The sequence below is a fragment of the Rhinoderma darwinii genome, chromosome 1, assembly GCF_050947455.1.
Source record: "Rhinoderma darwinii isolate aRhiDar2 chromosome 1, aRhiDar2.hap1, whole genome shotgun sequence".
Classification (NCBI taxonomy): Eukaryota; Metazoa; Chordata; class Amphibia; order Anura; family Rhinodermatidae; genus Rhinoderma; species Rhinoderma darwinii.
In genome coordinates, this window is record NC_134687.1 from 549390377 (window position 1) to 549414229 (window position 23853).

The following is a 23853-nucleotide window of genomic DNA, read 5'->3' on the forward strand; positions in this document are numbered from 1 at the left end:
TCCACTCATTGCTTTTGTCTTCAGAGCAGCACCAAAAACTGCATTTGTGATTCCACCCTATATTCACACAGTGCGGTTTTGGTCCAGTGTAAATTTAAAAAATAAAGTAAGTAGAATCTTTCCTATATCCTTCACCTCTATTTGCAATCCACTCCTGGCTGTGACTTCAAAAACTACATAAAAAAAGCTGCAGCAAAACTGATTTGAGAATAAGGGTATGTGCACACGTAGTGACCAAAAACGTCTGAAAATCCAGAGCTGTTTTCAAGGGAAAACAGACCCTGCTTTTCAGACGTTTTTTGACCAACTCGCATTTTTCGCGGCGTTTTTCGCGCCGTTTTCGCGGCATTTTTTACGTCCGTTTTTGGAGCTGTTTTCATTGGAGTCTATGAGAAAACCGCTCCAAAAACGTCCAAAGAAGTGTCCTGCACTTCTTTTGACGAGGCTGTATTTTTACGCGTCGTAGTTTGACAGCTGTCAAACGACGACGCGTAAATAACAGGTAGTCTGCACAGTACGTCGGCAAACCCATTCAAATGAATGGGCAGATGTTTGCCGACGTATTGTAGCCCTATTTTCAGACGTAAAACGAGGCATAATACGACTCGTTTACGTCTGAAAATAGGTTGTGTGAACCCAGCCTAAGGGTATGTTCACACGTAGTCAACAAAAACGTCTGAAAATCCAGAGCTGTTTTCAAGGGAAAACAGACCCTGCTTTTCAGACGTTTTTTGACCAACTCGCATTTTTCGCGGCGTTTTCACGCCGTTTTCTACGTCCGTTTTTGGAGCTGTTTTCATTGGAGTCTATGAGAAAACAGCTCCAAAAACGTCCAAAGAAGTGTCCTGCACTTCTTTTTACGAGGCGTAATTTTACGCGTCGTAATTGCCGTACGACGCGTAAAATTACGCGTCGTGTGGACAATACAGCGTTATACCCATAGAAAGTAATGGGCAGATGTTTGACGACGTATTTGAGACGTATTTCCAGACGTAAAACGAGGCAAAATACGCCTCGTATACGTCTGAAATTTGGCCGTGTGAACATACCTTTAGGCCTGAAGGTATATTCACACACAGCGGTTAAAAGCTGAATTGCAAAAAGCATCTGAAAACCACGTGTCTTTACTTTGATTTGGTTCGTTTCTCGATACAATTACATTTTTAGCCGCACCGAAAAAGGCACTAAAGCTCTGTAAATATGCATTCATCTGAAAAATCATTTTTATGCAGTTTTTAATCGAACCTCAACCGTTACATGTGAATATACTCTAAGGCTGGGTTCACACGACCTATTTTCAGACGTAAACGAGGCGTATTATGCCTCGTTTTACGTCTGAAAATAGGGCTACAATACGTCGGCAAACATCTGCCCATTCATTTGAATGGGTTTGCCGACGTACTGTGCAGACAACCTGTCATTTACGCGTCGTCGTTTGACAGCTGTCAAACGACGACGCGTAAAAATACAGCCTCGTCAAAAGAAGTGCAGGACACTTCTTTCAGACGTAATTTGAGACGTTCTTCATTGAACTCAATGAAGAACAGCTCAAAATTTACGGCTGTCAGAGAAGCCTCGTAAAATGCGAGGAGCTGCTTTTACGTCTGAAACGAGGCAGCCGTTTTCTCCTGAAAACAGTCTGTCTTTTCAGACGTAAAAGCCTGCTATCGTGTGCACATACCCTTAGGGTATGTTCACACGATAGCAGGCATTTACGTCTGAAAAGACAGACTGTTTTCAGGAGAAAACGGCTGCCTCGTTTCAGCCGTAAATGCTCCTCCTCGTAATATACGAGGCGTCTGTGACACTCGTAAATCTTGAGCTGCTCTTCATTGAGTTCAATGAAGAACGGCTCAAATTACGTGGCAAAGAAGTGCCCTGCACTTCTTTGCCGAGGCAGTCAATTTACGCGTCGTCGCTTGACAGCTGTCAAACGACAACGCGTAAATTGCAGGTCGTCTGCACAGTACGTCGGCAAACCCATTCAAATGAATGGGCAGATGTTTGCCGACGTATTGTAGCCCTATTTTCAGGCGTAAAACGAGGCATAATACGCCTCGTTTACGCCTGAAAATAGGTCGTGTGAACCCAGTCTAAGGCTGGACTCATACACGTTTACTCGTCTGTTCGGTGGTGGATTTTTATCAGGGGTTTGTGTGCTTTGCTATTCTTCCTTTAAAAAAAACACTGTGGCCAGATGTTACTTTCAGGGTATGTTCACACGGCCTATTTACGGACGGAATTCGTGCGTTTTTGCCCCGAATTACGTCTGAAAATAGCGCCTCAATAGCGCTGACAAACATCTGCCCATTGAAAGCAATGGGCAGACGTTTGTCTGTTCACACGAGGCGTAAATTTACGCGCCGCTGTCAAATGACCTGTCACTTCTTTGGCCGTAATTGGAGCCGTTATTCATTGACTCCAATGAATAGCAGCGCTAATTACGGCCGTAATGGACGCGGCGTTCAAGCGCCTGCACATGCCGTTACGGCTGAAATTACGGGGATGTTTTCAGGCTGAAACATCCCCGTAATTTCAGCCGTAACGGACGCCCTCGTGTGAACATACCCTCAAGGTTTTCCCAGAATCATAAATTTCCTATCCACAGGATAGGTGATCGTTTTCTGATTGCTGAGGGCTCCACCGATCATGAGAACGGGGGTCCTGGACCCCAAGATCCTCATCACTACTCGACCGCAGTGAGGAATACATTGAATGGAGCAGTAGCACGCATGCTCAACCGCTGCTCCATTCATAGCTCAGCTTATTCCGTCATTGTCATACATTAAAAGCTCCACCTCACTGCGGGGGGTGCAGTGAGGAGGATCTTGGGAGTTCAGGACCCCCGTTCTCCTGATTGGTGGGGCTCCAGCTATCAGAAAATGATCACCTATTCTTTGACTAGGTGATAATGTATGATTCTGGGAAAACCCCTTCAAGGTCTATGGTAAAACATGCGATTGTAGTATTTTTGGGGTCCGTGGCCTTTTTAAAAAAATGCAGCGTGCTCTGGATATGTACAAAATAAAAAACATCACCGCAAAAGTTTGTAAAAAAATTGCAGGAGAATTGCCTTTGAAAATGCAGCGTTTATCCTAAAAAACAATGCGTGTGGGGGCTTATTCAGATGAACGTTAAACGGCTGTCACAAGGCTGCATGTATTTTTATGGGGCTACTCACACGGCTGTTTTAACAGACCGTGTGAAGGGCCCATGAAAAAAAGGATCTGTCCTATTTTTGTCTGTTTTTCACAGATCCCTCAATAGACTCAAGTCTGAAAATAGATCCCGCACGGGTGTGAATTGGACATGAAAAACTGTCCTTTTTTATGGCCGATTTCGCACGTGTTCATTTAAATATAGTCTTGGGGCGGATTTACACGAGCGTGTGCGTTTTGTGCACGCAAAAAACGCAGCATTTTGCGTGCACAAAAGGCACTTAACAGCTCCGTGTCATCAGATAGGGTGTACGGCTGCGTGATTTTCGCACAGCCGCCATCATTATGACACTCCGTTTGGATGTTTGTAAACAGAAAAGCACATGGTGCTTTTCTGTTTCCTAACATATTTTTGACGACTGTTGCGCGAATAACGCGCGTCCCACAGAAGTGCTTCCGTGTGGTGCGCATGATTTTCACGCACCCATTGACTTCAATGGGTGAGTGATGCGCGAAAAACGCAGACATATAGGACCTGCCGTGAGTTTTACGCTGCGGACTCACGCTGTGCAAAAATGACTGACAGTCTGCACTGCCCCATAGACTAATATAGGTCCGTGCGAGGCGCGTGAAAATCACGCGCGTTGCACAGACGTATATCACGTTCGTGTAAATCAGCCCTTAGGGTCAGATTTACTAAGACTTAGGGCTCATGCACACGACTGGGCCGTGCACATGGCCGTGTACGTTCATTTAAATGAGCCCGGACCGCAAAATGCGGCCGTAATAAGTTATGTCCTATCTTTTTGCGGTCCGGGCTCCCAGCCAGTGCACGAACTGTGGAAACCACGGTCGTTGCATAGGCCCATAGAAATGAATGGGACGTAATTCACCTGCAGATTTGGAGGTGAATTGCGGTCGCAAAAACACGTTCGTGTGCATGGGGCCTTAAGCTATATTCAGATGAAAGTGTGAAAAACTGCTGTTTCACGTATGTTTTGCCCCCGTTCAGGGCCTGTTTTCACGGATCCCTCATAGGCTTGAGTCTATTCAGGGATCCGTGAAAGCTGACAAAAGGACATATCCTAATTTTTTCAAGGACCCTTCACATGGTCTGTTAAAACAAGGCTGTGTGAACAGCCCCATAGAAATACATGCAGCCGTGTGACAGCCGTTAAACGGTAGTCACACGGACTATTTCATCTGAATAAGCCCTTAGTGTTTCCATTGCTTTGCTTTACTAGAACCCTCTTAAAAATTTTAAAACTAATGTCAATCGATGTGACAGGAGAGTGCCATGTTCATAGACTGTTGGCAGTTCTGTCACATTTGACTGGAAAAATAGTGCTGCATGCGTCTCTATTCTTGCCATCAAAACCTGCATACCACTGCATAACCCCAATGGATCCAATTATAAGTAAACCAGGTCAACCTGTCACCGTTTGTAGCAGTTGTATAACAGATCCAGCAGAGCATGGTGGCTTTTTACAAACCAACCACGACGCAAATGTGAACAGAGCCTGACGTGGCTTTTGACACAAATTTTGCCATGGATTTAGCTGCAGGTTTCAGTCTTTGCATTGCAGTTGGTGAAATCCTTGGCAAATCCGAGAGAAAGCTAAAAAATAGGGCACTATGATATGTCAGAAGTTGGTTAAACGTTTAGTTACCCTTTAACCCCTTGCCGCACCAGGACGCACCGGTACATCCTGTATAACCGCCACCTTTCCCATAAGTCATTTATTCTATGAAAAAATGGAAAACATTAAAAAACTAAAAAAAAAAGTACACATGTGGTATCATCGCCTCCGTAACGACCCGAACTATAAAAAGATCACTCCATTTTACCCGCACGGTGAACACCGTAAAAAAATAAAATAAAAAACCATTCCAGAATCGCTTTTTTTTTTTTTTTTTTTTTTTTGACACTACCCCTCCCAAAACAGAATAAAAAAAAGTGATGTAAAAGTTGCATGTACCCCAAAATTATACCATTAAAACCTACAGCCCATACCGCAAAAAAAGCCCTCCCACAGCTTTTTTGACGGAACAATAAAAATGTTATGGCTCTCAGAATATGGCGACACAAAAAATAAATTTGAAACAAAAGTAATTTTATTGTGCAGACAGCTGCAAACATTTTTTAAAAAAACCATATACATTTGGTATTGCTGTAATCGTATCGACCCGCAGAATAAAGTAATATTGTCACTTGAAACATGAACCAGAATCACTGGTTTTTGGTCACCTTGCTTGCCAAAAAATGAAATAAAAAGTGTTCAAAAAATCGCATGTACCCCAAAATGCTACCAATGAAATCTACAGGTTGTCCCGCAACATATAAGCCCTCATACAGCTCCGGTGGATAAAAAAGTTCTGGCTCTCAGAATATGGAGATGCAAAATGTGCAGAGTGTTCCAATAGCGGATAAGATTTTTTAGTTATTCATTGCGACACTAGCCCCACATCTGTGGATTATTATTTTACGGCATTATTATGCCCTGATGTACTCCGCACAGCTTACATATACCCCCACATTATAAACTGAAATACCAGCAAAACCCCAAACAGAACAACTGCCACTAAGCAAAATCTGCGCTCCAAAAGTCAAATGACGCTCCCTCCCTACTGAACACTACGGCGTGCCCAAACAGCAGTTTACGTCCACATATATGGCATCGCTATACCTGGGAGAGCCTGCTTAACAGTTGGAGGTATTTGTCTTCGGTGGCACGTACTGGGCACAACATATTGTGTACTAAAATGGCATATACCTGTGGAAAAATGCAGTTTTCACTTTGCACCATCCACTGAGCGTTCATTTCTAATAATAAAAACAAAAAAAACAAAGCCTGTGGGGTCAAAATTACAACTACATGCGTTAAAACATGCTTGGAGGGGTGCAGTTTCCAAAATGGGGGTCACTACTTGGGGGTTTGTTTTACTATTTGACCCCAGAGCCCTGCAATTGTGGGTCAATGCTGTGAAAATCACCAAAATAGACCTCACGTGCACATTTGCTCTTTCTCTTCTAAGCCCTGTCATATGGCCAGGCAAATGATAAATGCCTTTAGGGGTGTAGTTTACAAAATGGGGTCACTTCTCAGGGTTTTACACTCTACTCTAGTACCTAAGGGAGTTCTGCAAATACGACATGGCCCATGAGCTTTGCCATGTGCCCAAACAGCAGTTTAGGGCCACACATGGGGTATTGCTGTACTCGGGAGAAATTGGGTATTAAATTTGGGTATCCATATTGGAGTCACTTCTCAGGGTTTTCTACTGTACTGGTACCTCAGGGGCTCTAAAAATGTGACATGGCGCCCAAAAATCAATCAAGCAAAATTTGCATGCCAAGTAGTGCTCCTGCCATTCTGAGCCCTGCCGTGTGTCTAAACAGCAGTTTATGACCACATATGGAGAAATTGCTTCACAATTGTTGGGGTGCTTTTTCTCCTTTATTCCTTGTGAAAATGAGAAAAATTCAACATTTTAGTGGAAAGAATGTAGATTTTCCTTTTCACTGCCTAATTCCAATAAATACAGCAAAAAAAACTGTGGGGTCAAAATGCTCACTATACCGCTAGATAAATTCCATGAGGGCTGTACTTTTCCCAAATGGGGACACTTTTGCGGGGTTTGCACTGTTTTGGCCCTTCAGGGACTTTGCAAATCTGACATGGTGCCGCAAACCATTCCAGCAAAACTTGAGCTCCAAAAGTCAAATGGTGCTCCTTTCTTTCTAAGCCCTGCCCTGTCTCCAAACAGCAGTTTATTACCACATATGGGGTATTGGTATGCTCAGAAGAGTTCTTTACAAATGTTGGGGGTGCTTTTCATCCTTTATCTATTGTGAAAATGAAAAAAAATAAGCTAAAACGACATTTTATTAGAAAAAATGTCGTTTTTTTTTGTGTGTTTTTTGTTCAATTTCACGGCATAATTCCAACAAATTCTGCAAAAAAAACGTGTGGGGTCAAAATGTGAACTATCCCCCCTAGAAATATTCCTTGAGGGGTATAGTTTCCATAATGGAGTCACTTTTGGGGGGGTTTCCACTGTTTTGGTCCCACCCGGGCATTGCAAACATTACATGGCACTGAAAACGATTCCAGCAAAATCTGCTCTCCATAATCCAAATGGCACTCCTTCCCTTGTGAGCCCTGCCATGGGTTTAAACAGCAGTTCATTACCACATGTGGGGCACTGCCGTAACCTGGAGAAGATGCTTTACAAATGTTGGGATGCTTTTTCACATTTATTCCTTATAAAAATTAAACATTTCAACAAGTTTTTTCAGAAAAAAATGGATATACATTTTTACAGACTAATTCCAATAAATGTAGCAAAAAAACTGTGGGGTCAAAATGCTAACTATACCACTAGATACATTTCTTGAGTGGTGAAGTTTCCAAAATGGGGTCATTTTTGGGGGTTTCCACTGTTTTGGCACCACAAGACCTCTTCAAACCTGACATAGTGCCTAAAATATATATTAAAAACAGGACGCTCCAAAATCCACTAGGTGCTCCTTTCTTCTGAGGCCTGTGCTTCAGTCCATTAGCACACTAGGTCCACATGTGGGATAGTTCTAAAAACTGCAGAACCTGGGCAATAAATACAGTTGCGTTTCTCTGGTAAAACTTTCTGAGTTAAAGGAAAAAAAGTATTACCAATGAATTTTCGCCAAAAAAATTAATTGTAAATTTCACCTCTACCTTGCTTTAATTCCTGTGAAACGCCTAAAGGGTTAAGAAACTTTCTGAATGCTGTTTTGAATACTTTGAGGGGTCTAGTTTTTAAAATGGGGTGATCTATGGGGACTTCCTAATGTATAAGGCCCTCAAAGCCACTTCTGAACTGGTCTCTGAAAAAATTGCCTTTTGAAGTTTTCTTGAAAATGTGAGAAATTACTGCTAAAGTTAGAAGCCTTGTAACGTCCTAGAAAAATAAAGACTTTAAAAAAACAAAAAAAAAACTATGCCAACATAAAGTAGACATTAGTTACTAGTTAACATTTACCATTTTATGTGGTATTACTGTCTGTTTTACAAGCAAATTCACTTAAAGAGGCTCTGTCACCAGATTTTGCAGCCCCTATCTGCTATTGCAGCAGATCGGCGCTGCAATGTAGATTACAGTAACGTTTTTATTTTTAAAAAACGAGCATTTTTGGCCAAGTTATGACCATTTTCGTATTTATGCAAATGAGGCTTGCAAAAGTACAACTGGGCGTGTTGAAAAGTAAAAGTACAACTGGGCGTGTATTATGTGCGTACATCGGGGCGTGTTTACTACTTTTACTAGCTGGGCGTTGTGTATAGAAGTATCATCCACCTCTCTTCACAACGCCCAGCTTCTGGCAGTGCAGCACTGTGACGTCACTCACAGGTCCTGCATCGTGTCGGCACCAGAGGCTACAGATGATTCTGCAGCAGCATCGGCGTTTGCAGGTAAGTCGATGTAGCTACTTACCTGCAAATGCTGATGCTGATGCTGCTGCTGCTGCAGAATCAAGTGTAGCCTCTTGTGCCGACACGATGCAGGACCTGTGAGTGACGTCACAGTGCTGCACTGCCAGAAGCTGGGCGTTGTGAAGAGAAGTGGATGACACTTCTATACACAACGCCCAGCTAGTAATAGTAGTAAACACACCCCGATGTACGCACATAATACACGCCCAGTTGTACTTTTACTTTTCAACACGCCCAGTTGTACTTTTGCAAGCCTCATTTGCATAAATACGAAAATGGTCATAACTTGGCCAAAAATGCTCGTTTTTTAAAAATAAAAATGTTACTGTAATCTACATTGCAGCGCCTATCTGCTGCAATAGCAGATAGGGGCTGCAAAATCTGGTGACAGAGCCTCTTTAAACTTAGAAAAAGTAATTTTTGCAAATTTTCTCAGAATTTTGGTGTTTTTCACATATAAACACTGAATATATCGACCAAATTTTACCACTAACATAAAGAACATTGTCACGAGAAAACATTATCAATCGCTTGGATACATAAGAGCATAAAGTGACACGTCCGATTTTAAAAAATTGGCTGTGTCCTTAAGGGGTTAAGCGTTGCCCAATGATTTAATGGATGGCAGAGGTATTGTGGAGCAAAAAGTACCCGATGAGCCATATAGTGGGGTCCCCATTAATTTTATATTCTACAACAACTTATTTATTACCTGATTTAGGTTTCAAAGATCTAAAAATGTTTCACATTGCTGTAGTATACAATCCAGCCTGTAGGTGTCTACAGCTGTTTCTAGTGGTGATAAATACTCAATGACAGAGGTAATATACAAAAAACTGCCAGCTCTTAGTATAGATTGCACTCTTGTAGTTCAGCATTTATAAAGTATACTCTGTAGTTTAGCATCCATTACGCCTACAAACATCTGCCCATTGCGTTCTGTTCCCACGAGCCTTTATTTTACACGTCGCTGTCAAAATATGGCACGTAAAATGACAGCTCATCAAAAGAAGTGCAGGACACTTCTTGGGATGTTTTTTGAGGCGTTTTTCATTGACTCCATTGAAAAACAGCTCCGTATTTTCAGACGTTTTTGCTTACTGCGTGTGAACATACCCTAACAGTTAGGCTGGGTTCACACACCCTATTTACGGACGTAATTCGGGTGTTTTAGCCCCGAATTACGTCCGAAAATACGGTTCCAAAGCGTCGGCACACATCTGCCCATTCATTTGAATGGGTTTTACGATGTACTGTGCCGACGGTAATTTTTTTACCTAAAAAAGAAGTGCCTGTCACTTCTTGAGTCTTAATTGGAGCCGTTTTCCCTTGACTCCATGGGAAAACAGCTCCAATTACGCCTGCAATGGACGCAGCGAAAAGCGCCTGCACTTGCCATTACGTCTGAAATTACGGAGCGGTTTTCTCCTGGAGACAGCTCCGTCATTTCAGACGTAACGGAGGCTGCCGAGTGAACATACCCTAAGGGGGTATGTTCACACGCAGTGACCAAAAACGTCTGAAAATACGGAGTTTTCAGGCGAAAACAGCTCCTGATTTTCAGGCGTTTGTTTTTTTTTAACAACTCGTGTTTTTCGCAGTGTTCCTTACGACCGTTTTTGGAGCTGTTCTCAATGGAGTCCATGAAAAACGCCTCCAAAAAACGTCCCAAGAAGTGTCCTGCACTTCTCTTGACGAGTCGTCATTTTACGTGTCGTATTTTGACAGCGACACGTAAAATAAAGGCTCGTGGGAACAGAAAATCGTAATTCCCATTGAAAGCAATGGGCAGATGTTTGTAGGCGTAATGGAACAGTTTTTTTCAGGCGTAATTCGAGGCGTGAAACGCCCGAATTACGTCTGAAAACTGTGCGAGTGAACATACCCTTAATGAAAACCCAAAATTTAGTCTCCTCAAATTATATAAGCTCCATTTCAAAAATGATTTTTAATACTGAAATGTTGGCCTACTGAAAAGCATGTACAGTATATGCACGCCGTACTTAGGGCCCATGCACACGACCGCAAAATCGCCCATAATTACAGGCTCATTCATTTCTATGGCCGACGGACACCTTTCCGTATGTCTACAGGAGGGTGTCCGTGACGTAGAAACCTGGCAAAAAAATAGTACATGTCCTATTTTTTTATTTTACAGACTGTGCTCCTATACTTTATAATGGGAGCATGGCCCGTAAAAACGGGCGGCCATGCCTGTAATTACTGGTCGGTCTTGTGCATGAAGCCTTAGTCGGGTGTCCTTTTGCATGAATTACTGCATCGATGTGGCATGGAGGCAATCAGCCTGTGGCACTGCTGAGGCGTCATGGAAGCCCAGGTTGCTTTGATAGCGGCCTTCAGGTTGTCTGCCTTGTTGGGTCTGGTGTCTCTCATCTTCCTCTTGACAATACCCCATAGATTCTCTGTGGGGTTTAGGTCAGGTGAGTTTGCTGGCCAGTCAAGCACAGTGATACTGTGGTTATTACACCAGGTATTGGTACTTTTGGCAGTGTGGGCAGGTACCAAGTCCTGCTGGAAAATGAAATCCGCATCCCTCTTCTGACCAGCTTTATGGAGAAGCATGCAGTGCTCGAAAATTTCCTGGTGGACGGCTGTGTTGACTCTGGACTTGATATGACACAGTGGAGCAACACCAGCAGATGACATGGCTCCCCAAACGATTACTGTGGAAACTTCACACTGGACCACCAGCAACTTGGATTGATGCCTCTCCACTCTTCCGCCAGACTCTGGGACCTTGATTTCTAAATGAAATGCAAAATTTGCTTTCATCTGAAAACAGGACTTTGGACCACTGAGCAACAGACCAGTCCTTTTTTCTCCTTAGCCCAGGTAAGACTCTTCTGACATTGTTTCTGGGTCATGAGTGGCTTGACACAAGGAGTGCGACAGTTGTAGCCCATGTCCTGGATATGTCTGTGCCTGGTGGCTCTTGAAGCACTGACTCCAGCCGCAGTCCACTACTTGTGAATCTCCCCCAGATTCTTGAATGGCCTTTTCTTGACAATCCTTTCATGGATGCAGTTATCCCTGTTGCTTGTGCACCTTTTTCTACCACATTCTTTCCTTCCTCCCAACTTTCCATTAATATGCTCGGATACAGCACTCTGTGAACAGCCAGCTTCTTTAGCAATGTCCTTTTGTGGCTTACCATCCTTGTAGAGGGTGTCAATGACTCTTTTGGACAACTGTCAAGTCAGCAGTCTTCCCCATGATTGTGTAGCCTACTGAATCAGACTGTTGGACCATTTAAAGGCTTAGGAAACCTTTGCAGGTGTTTTGTGTTGATTAGCTGATTAGAGTATGACACCATGAGTCTACAATCTTCAACTTTTACCCAATATTCAAATTTTCTGAGAGACTAAATTTTGGGTTTTCACTGTTTGCCATAATCAACATTAATCGAAAAAAATCCTGGAAATAGATCACTCTGTGTGTAATGAATCTATATAATGAGTTTCACGTTTTGATATTAACTTTTTGATATTCTAACTCATTGAGAAGGACCTGTAGTTTAGTATACATTGCACTCTTGTAGTTTAGCATGTATGTAGTTTAGTATACATTGCATTCTTGTAGTTCAGCATTTATATAGTATACGCTGTAGTTCAGCATTTATATAGTATACACTGTAAATGCTGAACTACATGCATGTTAAGCTACAGTGTATACTAGATAAATGCTGAACTACATGCATGTTAAGCTACATAGTATACGCTGTACTTCAGCATTTACATAGTATACGCTGTACTTCAGCATTTACATAGTATACGCTGTAGTTCAGCATGTATGTAGTTCAGCATTTATATAGTATACGCTGTAGTTTAGTATACATTGCACTCTTGTAGTTCAGCAATTATATAATATAGACTGTAGCTTAGCATGTATGTAGTTCAGCATGTATATATTATACACTGTAGTTTAGTGTACATTGCACTCTTATATTGATTTATAGTTTACTGTACAGTGCATTAACTATTATAGCTTGAGTTTAGGTCTGTAGAATATCTTGATCTTGTACAATATACTTATACAGATTTCGTTGGGTGATATTACTAGAGGTGTGAGAATGGAAGGCAAGGTGTGGCTTGATGCCACCTGGGAGAGTTGCCAGTCCGCTGCTATGACCCTGGTACTGTGGTCCACACATGTGACCTGACATAGCTGTGCACAGGGTGTACTTTGTATCAGCTGAGACATGAGAGGCACCTGCTGGAAAGTGAACTGCCAGTACCTGCTCCACAAGTGCTGCATCCTCCGGGCACATACCCTCCCATCCCATTATTAGATTACATGCCACTTATCAGCCCACACAGCCTGATCCTCCCTTCAATCCTCCTGGTCTCTGCACGCTTGGTATTGTATCTTCTTGCTGCTCACAGATCCAGGACTCGTCTCCCGACCCCCAGGCAGCTCCTCCAGAAGTTTGTGACAGTCACCCGCATGCTGCTCTCTAGAGACCCGGCTGATGGAGCAGGGGACACCCGGAGAGAGGGCACAGCCCTGACATCTGGCTATGAGAAGGGTGAAGTACAGATGTGCCACACTGTGTATCCCTGGCACTCCAACCACCAGGGTGAGCTGAGTGCTGGACAGCTCCTCACCTGGATTGACACAACAGCCTGTCTGGCAGGTAGGATTTTTTTATAAGTTAAAACTATCGAGACTGGGTGTGTAGTATATTTGTGCAGCACTCCAATATAAGCAAAAAATAAAGTGATTTATTCAATCAAATGCAGAGGTGCAACGTTTCTGTCCAGCTTATTGGAGTGCTGCTGAATTTCTTTTTGGTATACTATACAATCTTTAGATCAGGACTATCTGCTTTGCATATATATATATATATCGAAACTTTGTGTACTCAACCAGACATGAACATGTGCCCTCTATTGTTTCTCGGAAGGCACAAGTGGGTATAATATTGAAAACATGATTATTGTAGTATTTTAATAATTTATGGCGCCATACCCTAAACACATCTAAAATGAAAATGGGAACCCTGAATTACTTGATCTAGGGTAATTTAACACAATGGTAGGCCTCTTTAAAGGTGACTAGTGACTGGCTGAATCTTTTAATAAGGTTATTTAACTTTTACATTGCATAAAAAAAATTAAAGCTAAACATTAGCCTTCGTTAAAAATCTTCTACCACTTTGGGTCTACAGCTCCTATACGTAGCAATGTGTCTCCATGGCTACAGACTTAAAAACCGCCTGTGTGTGTAGTCTGATCCTTTGATCATACTGCCTTCTATTTGTAGTCGGTTACTGTGGTGACGCATGGGTTTGCATAGGATCTCTAGACACACGGCTAATTACAAAGTTACTTTCTTATGTTAGATGTATTGAAGCAATTTTTTTAAAAAAATAGCTGGGAAGGCAAACATACATTTTAAAGAGACATTTTGAATTCTTGAATGCAGGAGTTTTTTTTGCTTCCTAATAAAAATTATTTAGACTTTAGATTTTCTGGTCATTACTTTTCAGTGATCATGATCATGTAAGACCCTATAGGAGTTGCAGTCTAACATATTCTAAGTGGCGTCAGCTAAATGAGGGGCCCTTTTCCACCTTCCATGTCTATTGTAGTTTTGTTTTTGTTTTTTTATAGTATGAAATTAAAAGTATTGTATTCTGCCTTATTGTGACTACATTTAAGGTAGTATTATTGTGCGCTATCTCAAAGAGATTTATTTATTTTCAAGCGGAGCGACATGCTGGAGTGGCCTGTGTTACAGCATCCGTGGATGACATACAGGTTGAAGAGACAGCCAGGTACTGGTCTTTGCTTCCTATAAGAACTATGCCTCATACATTCTATAATCTAGCATTTGTCATTCGATTTTATTTTTTTTAATACTATAACGTTCACGGTTCATTTGACAAAATGTATTTAAGTCAAATGCGTAATGGACTGTATATAATATCACCATGTAAACCCTGCTTGTAGATGTGATTATCAATAGGCCTAATAACATCTTCCCCATAAGTAACTGCGCGTATATTAGTAATTTATCTTTCTATGGAGAAAACCCTCCTTAACGTTCTTGCTGAGAAATATAAATGGTGCGAAATTTAATAGCAAAAAAAATTAAAGGGCGTTGCTGTCCTATGCAAATAATGGCCATTGTAGCCCCACTGTCTAAAAGTAAAACCAAGGTATATCCTCGCCATTTTGAATGCAGTGCGGTTCCCAAGCCACCAGTGTAATGGTCCCCCTCTGTGTGTGTTTATTTTGGCAGCACGATGTTCTATATTGAGACATGACTGCTAATCTCTGGATGCAGTGGTGTTGTGCAGTACATACAGCCAAACTGTAGAGTGTGTGTGTGTGTGTGTGTGTGTGTGTGTGTGTGGCAAAATACAAGGTCTCGTACAGCTACGTTGTAGATCCATAAACTTTCTACTGAGCTCGGACACCGCTCCGAAGAAAGCCTGTCTGAAACAAAGCGGCACAGCGCTCACCTGAGCGCTTCTGCCACTTTGTTTTAGCAATCTGTGGGGGTTTCTGTGCTCGCAACCCCACTGATGAAGACTTGTGACACGCCACTATGACATGTCAAATGTTTTTTTTTTTTTAAAGTTTAGTTGCCCTTTAAAACCTGACCATTCTGGTGTGACTGCAGTTGCGTGGAGTTAGATCCAATCTAAATTTTCTATTCTAAATGCAATATCCGCAATTCACTAATGTATTCCGATTATTTGTCTCACCCCCTTTACATGCAGAAGGTATTCTGATAATGGAGTAGGGCAACAGTGGAGAAATCTGATTCTCCTTCACTTCCTTGCATGTGCTTTTTTTTTTTTTTTTTGGGCACGTCTGGGAATGTACCATATGCATCTTTGCTAGGCTTGGCCTTGATGCTATTAATGCCCATACAGTAGGTAGAGTTCTTTTGCAATCTAGGCAAGAGGTTGTACAAGATTAGAAAAAGATGGCTGCTTTCTTCCAAAAACAGTGCCATACCTGTCCACAGATTGTGTGTGGTATTGCAGCTCCGTCCTATCCCTTCAATGGTGCAATACCAGGCACAACCCATGGACAGGAGTAATGCTGGAAGAAAGCAACCATAGTTTATTTTAATCCTGTACAACTTTAATTATAAGATCATCTAGGTGTTACGGTCGTATTAAGCAGTCATGTCATTTTCCCATGCTGTTACTATTGTCTATATTTAGTTGGCAGACTTCTCCGTGATGCTGTCAGGAATTTCAATAGGAGATCATATGAAGTTTCCTCCCCTCCTGTCATTGGTCGTCTTGCTGCAGGATTAAAGGACCCTGGCAGGCGATTGTGGAAAACTTCTCCTGGCAGTGGGCCATTTTCACGCCCGTTAACTCTACTTCTGACAAGAATTGTTCTAGGTTACAAGCTAAATGAATACTTTAAATGGATGGGAGCAGGAATAAGTAAATAATTTCAATAGATGTTCAGGGACATTTCTGCCACGAAAGCCTTCTATTTATTAAGATGAATTGTGTAGCTTAGCAGGGAGTACTGTTGTGCCATCCAATCTAGGTCAATTACATAAAATGTTCACAGGGTATAAAAGTCATGTGGTCTCTCTAGGTCCAGTAACTTCAATCTGTTCAAAATAAAGTCATTTGTTTCCATATTTGTTCGATTTTATGTCAGTGACGAGTATGTGTAATGTATTATGTATGGATGGACCTGTCAGGATGAGCGAAGCTTTGTTATAGGCTGTCCCTGCTGTTCTGACCAATAAACATAAAAAAACTAGGCATGTGCCGTGGGCAGCAGCTGGGTTTGGGTATGGCAGGAGAATGTGATTATTAATTGCTTGTTGTGGGTTTTTTGAACGAATGGGAGAACAAGAAAGTGTGAATTTTAAAGAAAAAAGTTCACTATTGCTCCAAAGTATTTGCCGTCATTGGTTGCTCCACTTCTTATTTCTAACCTTCAGACGGTGGGAGGTTCGGCAGATGGAAGGAAATAAGCCATGACTCCAGTATTGGACTACACAGGGTTTTTATATAGTCTAGAAACATGGAGTCACACAGGTCTACATAGAAGCTGTAGAGACAAAACCGTAGGGTATTTTTAATCAAGACTGTTTGCAAAGTTCTTTATATTTATTTTATGCTTTTGAGCAGTAAAACAATGGCTGCTTTAAACGGTATATGCACAAGGCTAACTATACAGCACATGCAACTTTATCTAGAATAGATTTTGATTTTTTTCTTTTAGGATCGGACAACAAATTTGCATCAAGGCAAAAGTGAATAGAGCATTCAACACGAGCATGGAGGTAAAACTTGTTTTATTTGCATTCTTAATTATTTTAAATGGTTATTTGAAATCGGATATTTTTTATTTATACACTATTTCTCCCCCCCCCCCCCCAACAATTTATGTATTTTTTAAACGTCTGTCATGAACAATACATTTATATAACGCTATTTGTAGTGCATGCATCAATCATTTTGGCATGTCATTTTATTTGCAGGTTGGCATTTACGTTGCAGTAGAAGATCCATTTACAAGTAGCCAGAAACATGTTTGCACAGCATTTTCAACATATGTGGTTAGGCCACCTGGAGCAAAAAAGGTAATGTAATGAAATGTGTAAACCAAGCACTTACTATGTTAAAGCTGATTAAGTCCATATGGGTAATGGTCGGCTGCTATTTTGACTACTTTTGGCACAAAGGTTTTTTTCTTAATAAAAGTGATTCATTAAATGATATGTACCCAAAAATAGTACCATTAAAAAGCGACTGCTCACCTATGTCTACAACGTCACAAAAATAAGTTTGAGACTCAAAATTCAGAGACACAAAAATGACCGTGTTTTGTTGTGCAAAAGGACTAAAACATAAAAAAAAAATACAAATTTGATATCGCCACATTAGTACAGACCTGTAAAATAAAGTTAGTTAACATCATATTTTTAACGCATGGTTAAAAAAAAAAAACCTGTTAAACGATGACAGATACAATTGAAGTGTAGACTTTCCGGTTTAATTCAAGAGGTTGAACAAAAATATCCTGTGAAACGTTTAGGAATTGCAACCATTTTTCTACACAGCCTCCTCATTTCAGGGGCTCAAAAGTAATTGGACAAATTAACATTACCATAAATAAAATGTTTTTTTAATACTTTGTAGATAATCCTTTGCCAGCAATGACTGCCTGAAGTCTGGAAACCCATGGACATCACCAAACGCTGGGTTTCCTCCTTTGTGATGCTTTGCCAGGCCTTTACTGCAGCTGTCTTCAGTTGTTGCTTGTTTGTGGGTCTTCCTGCCTTTACTTTTGTCTTAAGCAAGTGAAATGCATGCTCGATCAAGTTGAGTCTTGGTGATTGACTTGGCCATTGCAGAATTTTCCACTTCTTTTCCTTAAAAAAAGCTCCTGGGTTGCTCTCGCAGTATGTTTTGGATCATTGTCCATCTGTACTGTGAAGCGACGTCCAATCAACCTGGCTGTATTTAGTTGAATCTGAGCAGAAAGTATATCCCTGAACACTTCAGAATTCAATCGGCTGCTTCTGTCTTCAGTCACATCATCAATAAACACTAGTGGCCCAGTGCCTTTGGCAGCCATGAAACCGTTGTTTTTTTAATGCAATATCTACATAGGTGTATAGAGGCCCATTTCCAGCAACCATCACTCCAGTGTTCTAATGGTACATTGTGTTTGCTAACTGTGTTAGAAGGCTAATGGATGATTAGAAAACACTTGAAAACCCTTGTGCAATTATGTTAGCACCGCTGTAAACAGTTTTGCTGTTTAGAGGAGCTATAAAACTGACCTTCCTTTGAGCTAGTTGAGAATCTGGAGCATTACATTTGTGGGTTCGATTAAACTCTCAAAATGGCTAGAAAAAGAGAGCTTTCATGTGAAACTCGACAGTCTATTCTTGTTCTTAGAAATGAAGGCTATTCCATGCGAGAAATTGCCAAGATATATATATATATATTCCCATTAAAAGCTAATCAAATTATATGTACCCCAAAGTGGTGCCATTGAGCTATACAACTTGTCTTGCAAGAAACAAGCCCTTATACAGAGCTACATCAAATAAAAAAATAAGTTATGGCTTTTGGGATGCGAGAAAAATATGTTATGGCTTTTAGTTGTTAAGGGGTTACATGACATTCTCTGACACACGCTTTGGTTGACATAACTAGCAACATGGGGGAACAATTTGTAGATATGGACTTCATTCCCTTTTGTGTAATCAAATTACTAAATAAAAAGATTTCTTATGGAGGTGCATTCTCCAAGAAAATAAAAATATTCAGGAAATGTAAAAAAGTCAGGCAGGACATTTACTTTGTTTACCTAAAGATCCAGAATGACCTTCCAAAAAATTCTATACAGTCATATGGTCAACTGATAAAGATTAGAACTACACTCTGAGTTTACAATCGCATACCACTTGTAGTGTCACAAAGTCTGTGTGTACATTGTTTTTCCCACTACTGGACTGATATCTTAATATGTGAAAGGTCAGTCAATGAGGTTCACTATCTTCTGGTCCTCCTTCACCTTTATTGTTTGTGTTCAAAGTTACGGTGTTACTACAGGGCAAGAGCTGTAATCATTAACGGGGACACACTTGTTCAGTGAAAAAGTCCTCTGTATTATGCAATTGGTTAGAAAATAGCATCGAGATGTCCAAAAATGGCCGTGTTTCATGCTTCATAACACTCGTGGGTATGAAGAAGATAAAGTATAGGGGTTTCAGTATTTTGTATGGTCATGAGCCATTACTTTAATGTATGCAGAATTTGGGGTTTATACATGAACTGATCCAAACAAGGAAAGTTTTTTATTTTTGTTTTTTTCCATGAAAGTCAAATGCTGCATATAGGAACACATCAACTCCAGCCTATTCTACTGTGTATTCTCTATTGATCCTGAGAGACAAAAACCCCATTGCCGCCTCATGAGAAAAATTCCTCCCTGACTCGAAATATGGCATTGAGAATAAATCCCTGGACCAATGTCCATCTCCAGAATCTAGTAACCATAACTTGTAATATTATATTTTTAAAGAAGGGCATCAAGCTGTCCTTGCGCTCAATGAATCAACCATCACAACACTGTTCTTATGCAAGAAAGGTTAGGAATCAAAATGAAGCCCCTCACTGGTCTTTATGGAAAGCACCACTGTACTGCACTCTTTTCCTCAGTTACCCCAAATTACCCTTTCTGGTCTGCGACCTGTCCTAGCAGAAGTTATAGTGGTTAAAAATATCTGATAAATATAAGCAAACTAATAGTGCACATGTAGTCCCCTAACATAATATCAACCTTGCTGCAAAAATGTTTTAGTTTGCATAGTTTACTTGCAAAGATCCCAGCAACTATATAATAGGTACCAATTCAACTAAAATTACCCCTTTGCCCAATATTTATTTTTGTGTGCTCCTACACATGCTTTATTATATGTCCTGTTTCTGGCAAGCTTGTGTTTACCAGAATTGTGCAAATGTTTTCTCTGTCGCGGACACTACCCAAATGTTTCTCTAATCTACACATTCTTCCATGACCATCACCACCTGCACATTCTGCCATCTGATATTAAAGAGGCTCTGTCATCGCATTATAAGTGCCCTATCGCCTACATAAGGAGATGGGCGCTATAATGTAGGTAACAGCAGTGTTTATTTAGAAAAACTATATTTTTACCACGTTTATTAGCGATTTTAGCTTTGTTAATTAATTTCTTAATGCCCAACTGTTTACGTGTTTTTACTTTAGACCAACTGGGCGTTGTACAGAAGAGTGTATGACGCTGACCAATCGGCGTCATACACTTCTCTCCATTCATTTACTCCGCGCATAGGGATCCTGCTAGATCAGTATGTGGTGTCTTATACTGACACATTAACTTTACTGAAGTGCTTAGACAGTGAATAGACATTCCTTCCAGCCAGGACGGGATGTCTATTCACAATCCCGACACTTCGGTAACGTTTCTGTGGTACTTACAGCAGAGCAAGCGTAATCTCGTGAGATCACGCTGTAAATGACCGGTTACAGCGAGATTACGCTTTGCTCTGCTGTAAGTCCCACACAAACGTTAGTGAAGTGTCAGGATTGTGAATACCACAAAACATAGTTTCCACAGCACTGGACTGCAACTGGGTGCACGCCTCAATTGGATCTGGTCCATGGTCCTCAATATCAGGCAGACAAAAAATGGACAGCGGCAGCACTTCCAAAAGGCATCAGCAGTTTATTCACCCTTGCAACGTTTCAGTCCAGCAGGACTTTTTTCAAGCACTGAATGCTTGAAAAAAGTCCTGCTGGATTGAAACGTTGCACGGGTGAATAAACTGATGATGCCTTTTGGTAGTGCTGCCTCTGTCCATTTTTTGTCTGCCAGGATCTGAATAGACATCCTGTCCTGGCTGGAAGGAATGTCTAACGTTACTGAAGTGTTTAGACAGTGAATAATTTGTCTGTATAAGACAGCACATACTGATCTAGCAGGATCCCTATGTGCTGACTAAATGAATGGAGAGAAGTGTATGACGCTGATTGGTCAGCGTCCTACACTTTTCTCTTTACAACGCCCAGTTGGTCTAAAGTAAAAACACACCCAGTTGGGCACTAAAGTAATTAGCATAAAGCTAAAATCGCTCATAACATGGTAAAAATAGATTATTTTTCAAAATAAAAAAACACTGATGTCATCTACATTACAGCGCCCATCTCCTTATTTAGGAGATAGGCCACTTATAATGTGGTGACCGAGCCTCTTTAAAGTTGCCTATTGCTTTATTTAAAATTTATTTATTTATTTATTTTTTTTTTTTATATGCTTCTCCGGGATAAGTAAGGAAGTCGAACCCAGCCCCAATCCTCTAAAAAAAAAAAAAAAAAAAAAAAAAAAAAATTCCTACCATACAACAACCAGCTAGAACTACGGCTTTATGCAACAAGATAATAATCGGTGTATATTTTATTTCATTGCCTTTCCCCAGCACATGAATTTCACATTGTAATCTTTTTTTTTTTTTTTGCAGGTTAATTTAAAACCAGTGAAGCTTCAGTCTGCGCAGGATCACTTGGAGTACAGTCTTGCAGCTGAGAGGAGGCGTATACGACTTTATCATGAAGATGCCTATAGTAATCTGATGGAAGATGCTTGTGCATTTTATGGTTTGTAAGATAAATGTTTGATCAATATGATCACATGGAAAAAATAGTGACCTCGTCTGATAGAAGCAGGAATTTCTGGGCCCCATACAGCCCAGCTGTCTGCCCCCTCCCCCTCCATTACCATGGGTGGGCAACGGAAAGTGTGGCACTCACATTTGTACGTTGTACGCATTAACTGATTTTTGTGCTGATGTCCATTACAGTGAACGAAACCATGGAGCAGGCAGTGACCGGTTAATGCTCTGGATTTTGATCTATTTAGCCAAAACGTATTCGACTGTATGGCATACGGTGGGATACGTTGCCTGGGGAATGGCCCAGGCGAAACTACTGAAGTCACTGTCCATGAACAGGGCTGGAGCCTTCTACTAGCGCTTTGCCCAGGGACTCAGGCTTTGCAAAGCTTGGGACGTCAATTTAACTATATGGACATCAGAAACATTGCCAGAGTACACGGCCGGAGCGTCAGCAACACCCTGGCCAGGGATTCCGGCCCTGGAAAATCCCCTGACGTCACCTTACATATATGGACTGTGATGTCAGGAGCTTTCCCAGGAACAAAGTCCACGGGTAGAGCACTTGTGATGCTCTTCCTGGGGACTCCAGCATTGGGAAGCTCCTGACATCACTGTCCAAATACTAAAGTCAGGAGCAGTATACGTTTTTTTGTAGAATCTCTCAGGATGGAATAGTAAAGTCTACTACGCTATTCCATGCTTCAAAAATAAGCTATACCGACATCAACTAGCCCGACATAGGCTAAAAGGACATAATGGAGCACTATGTATTATCGTCTGTTTATAGTGTACATTATGAGATTTCCTAACGTACACGATAAACTTAGGGCAACAACATGATGTGAAGGGAGTCTTAAGGGAGGGGAAGCGCTTGTGAGGATGTAAGGAGAACTAATGCTCCGTTCTTACGCTGCCATTAACCCCTTAAGGACGCAGCCTAGTTTTGGCCTTAAGGCTCAGAGCCCATTTTTCAAATCTGACATATTTCACTTTATGTGGTAATAACATCGGAATGCTTAAACCTACCCAAGCGATTCTGAGATTGTTTTCTCGTGACACATTGGGCTTCATGTTCGTGGTAAAATTTGGTCGATATATTCAGTGTTTATTGGTGAAAAATTGCAAAATTTAGAGAAAATTTTGAAAAAATTGAATTTTTCAGAATTGAAATGCATCTGCTTGTAAAACAGACGGTTATACCACCCACAATAGTCACTAGTTCACATTTCCAATATGTCTACTTTAGATTGGCATCATTTTTTGAACATTATTTTATTTTTCTTGGACGTTACAAGGCTTAGAACATAAACAGCAATTTCTCATATTTTTAAGAAAATTTCAAGCCTTTTTTTTAAGGTACCTCTTGAGTTCTGAGGTGGCTTTGTGGGGCCTATGTATTAGAAACCCTGATAAAACACCCCATTTTAAAAACTAGACCCCTCAAAGTATTCAAAACAGCATTTAGAAAGTTTTTTAACCCTTCAGGCATTTCACAGGAATTAAAGCAAAGTGGAGGTGAAATTTGCAAATTTCATTTTTCTTGCTGAATTTCAATTTTATTCATTTTTTTTTTCTGTAACACAGAAGGTTTTACCAGAGAAACACTACTAAATATGTATTGTCCAGATTCTGCAGTTTTTAGAAATGTCCCATATGTGGCCCTACTAGCGCTCGTGGACTAAAACACAAGCCCTAGAAGCAAAGAAGTACCTAGTGCATTTTAAGTCCTCTTTTTTATTAGAATATATTTTAGGCAGCATGCCAGGTTTGAAGAGGTGTTGAGGTGCCAAAACAGTAGGAATCCCCCAATAGTGACCCCATTTTGGAAACTACACCCCTCAAGGAATTAATTTATGGTTGTTAACATTTTGACCGCACAGTTTTTTTCACAGCACGTATTTGAATTGGGCTGTGAAATGAAAAAAATTTCATTTTTTCCAATAAAATGTCATTTGTGATCAAAATTTCTTATTTTCGCAGGGAAAAAAATACCCCATTTTGTTGCCCAATTTGTCCTTAGTGTGGCAATACCCCATTTGTG

The 23853-nt window shown here is 40.9% G+C and overlaps 1 protein-coding gene across 1 annotated transcript in view; it reads left to right on the forward strand.

Moving 5' to 3' along the window:
- The first annotated feature begins 12809 nt into the window (after positions 1-12809).
- Positions 12810-23853, forward strand: part of ACOT12 (acyl-CoA thioesterase 12) — a 52595-nt gene continuing 41551 nt past the window's right edge. The window contains exons 1-5 of the mRNA XM_075837731.1: positions 12810-13286; positions 14360-14429; positions 16864-16924; positions 17123-17224; positions 21660-21795. Of these exons, the coding sequence (XP_075693846.1) occupies positions 12947-13286; positions 14360-14429; positions 16864-16924; positions 17123-17224; positions 21660-21795 (709 nt within the window). The 5' untranslated portion in view covers positions 12810-12946. The remainder of the gene's footprint in view (positions 13287-14359; positions 14430-16863; positions 16925-17122; positions 17225-21659; positions 21796-23853) is intronic.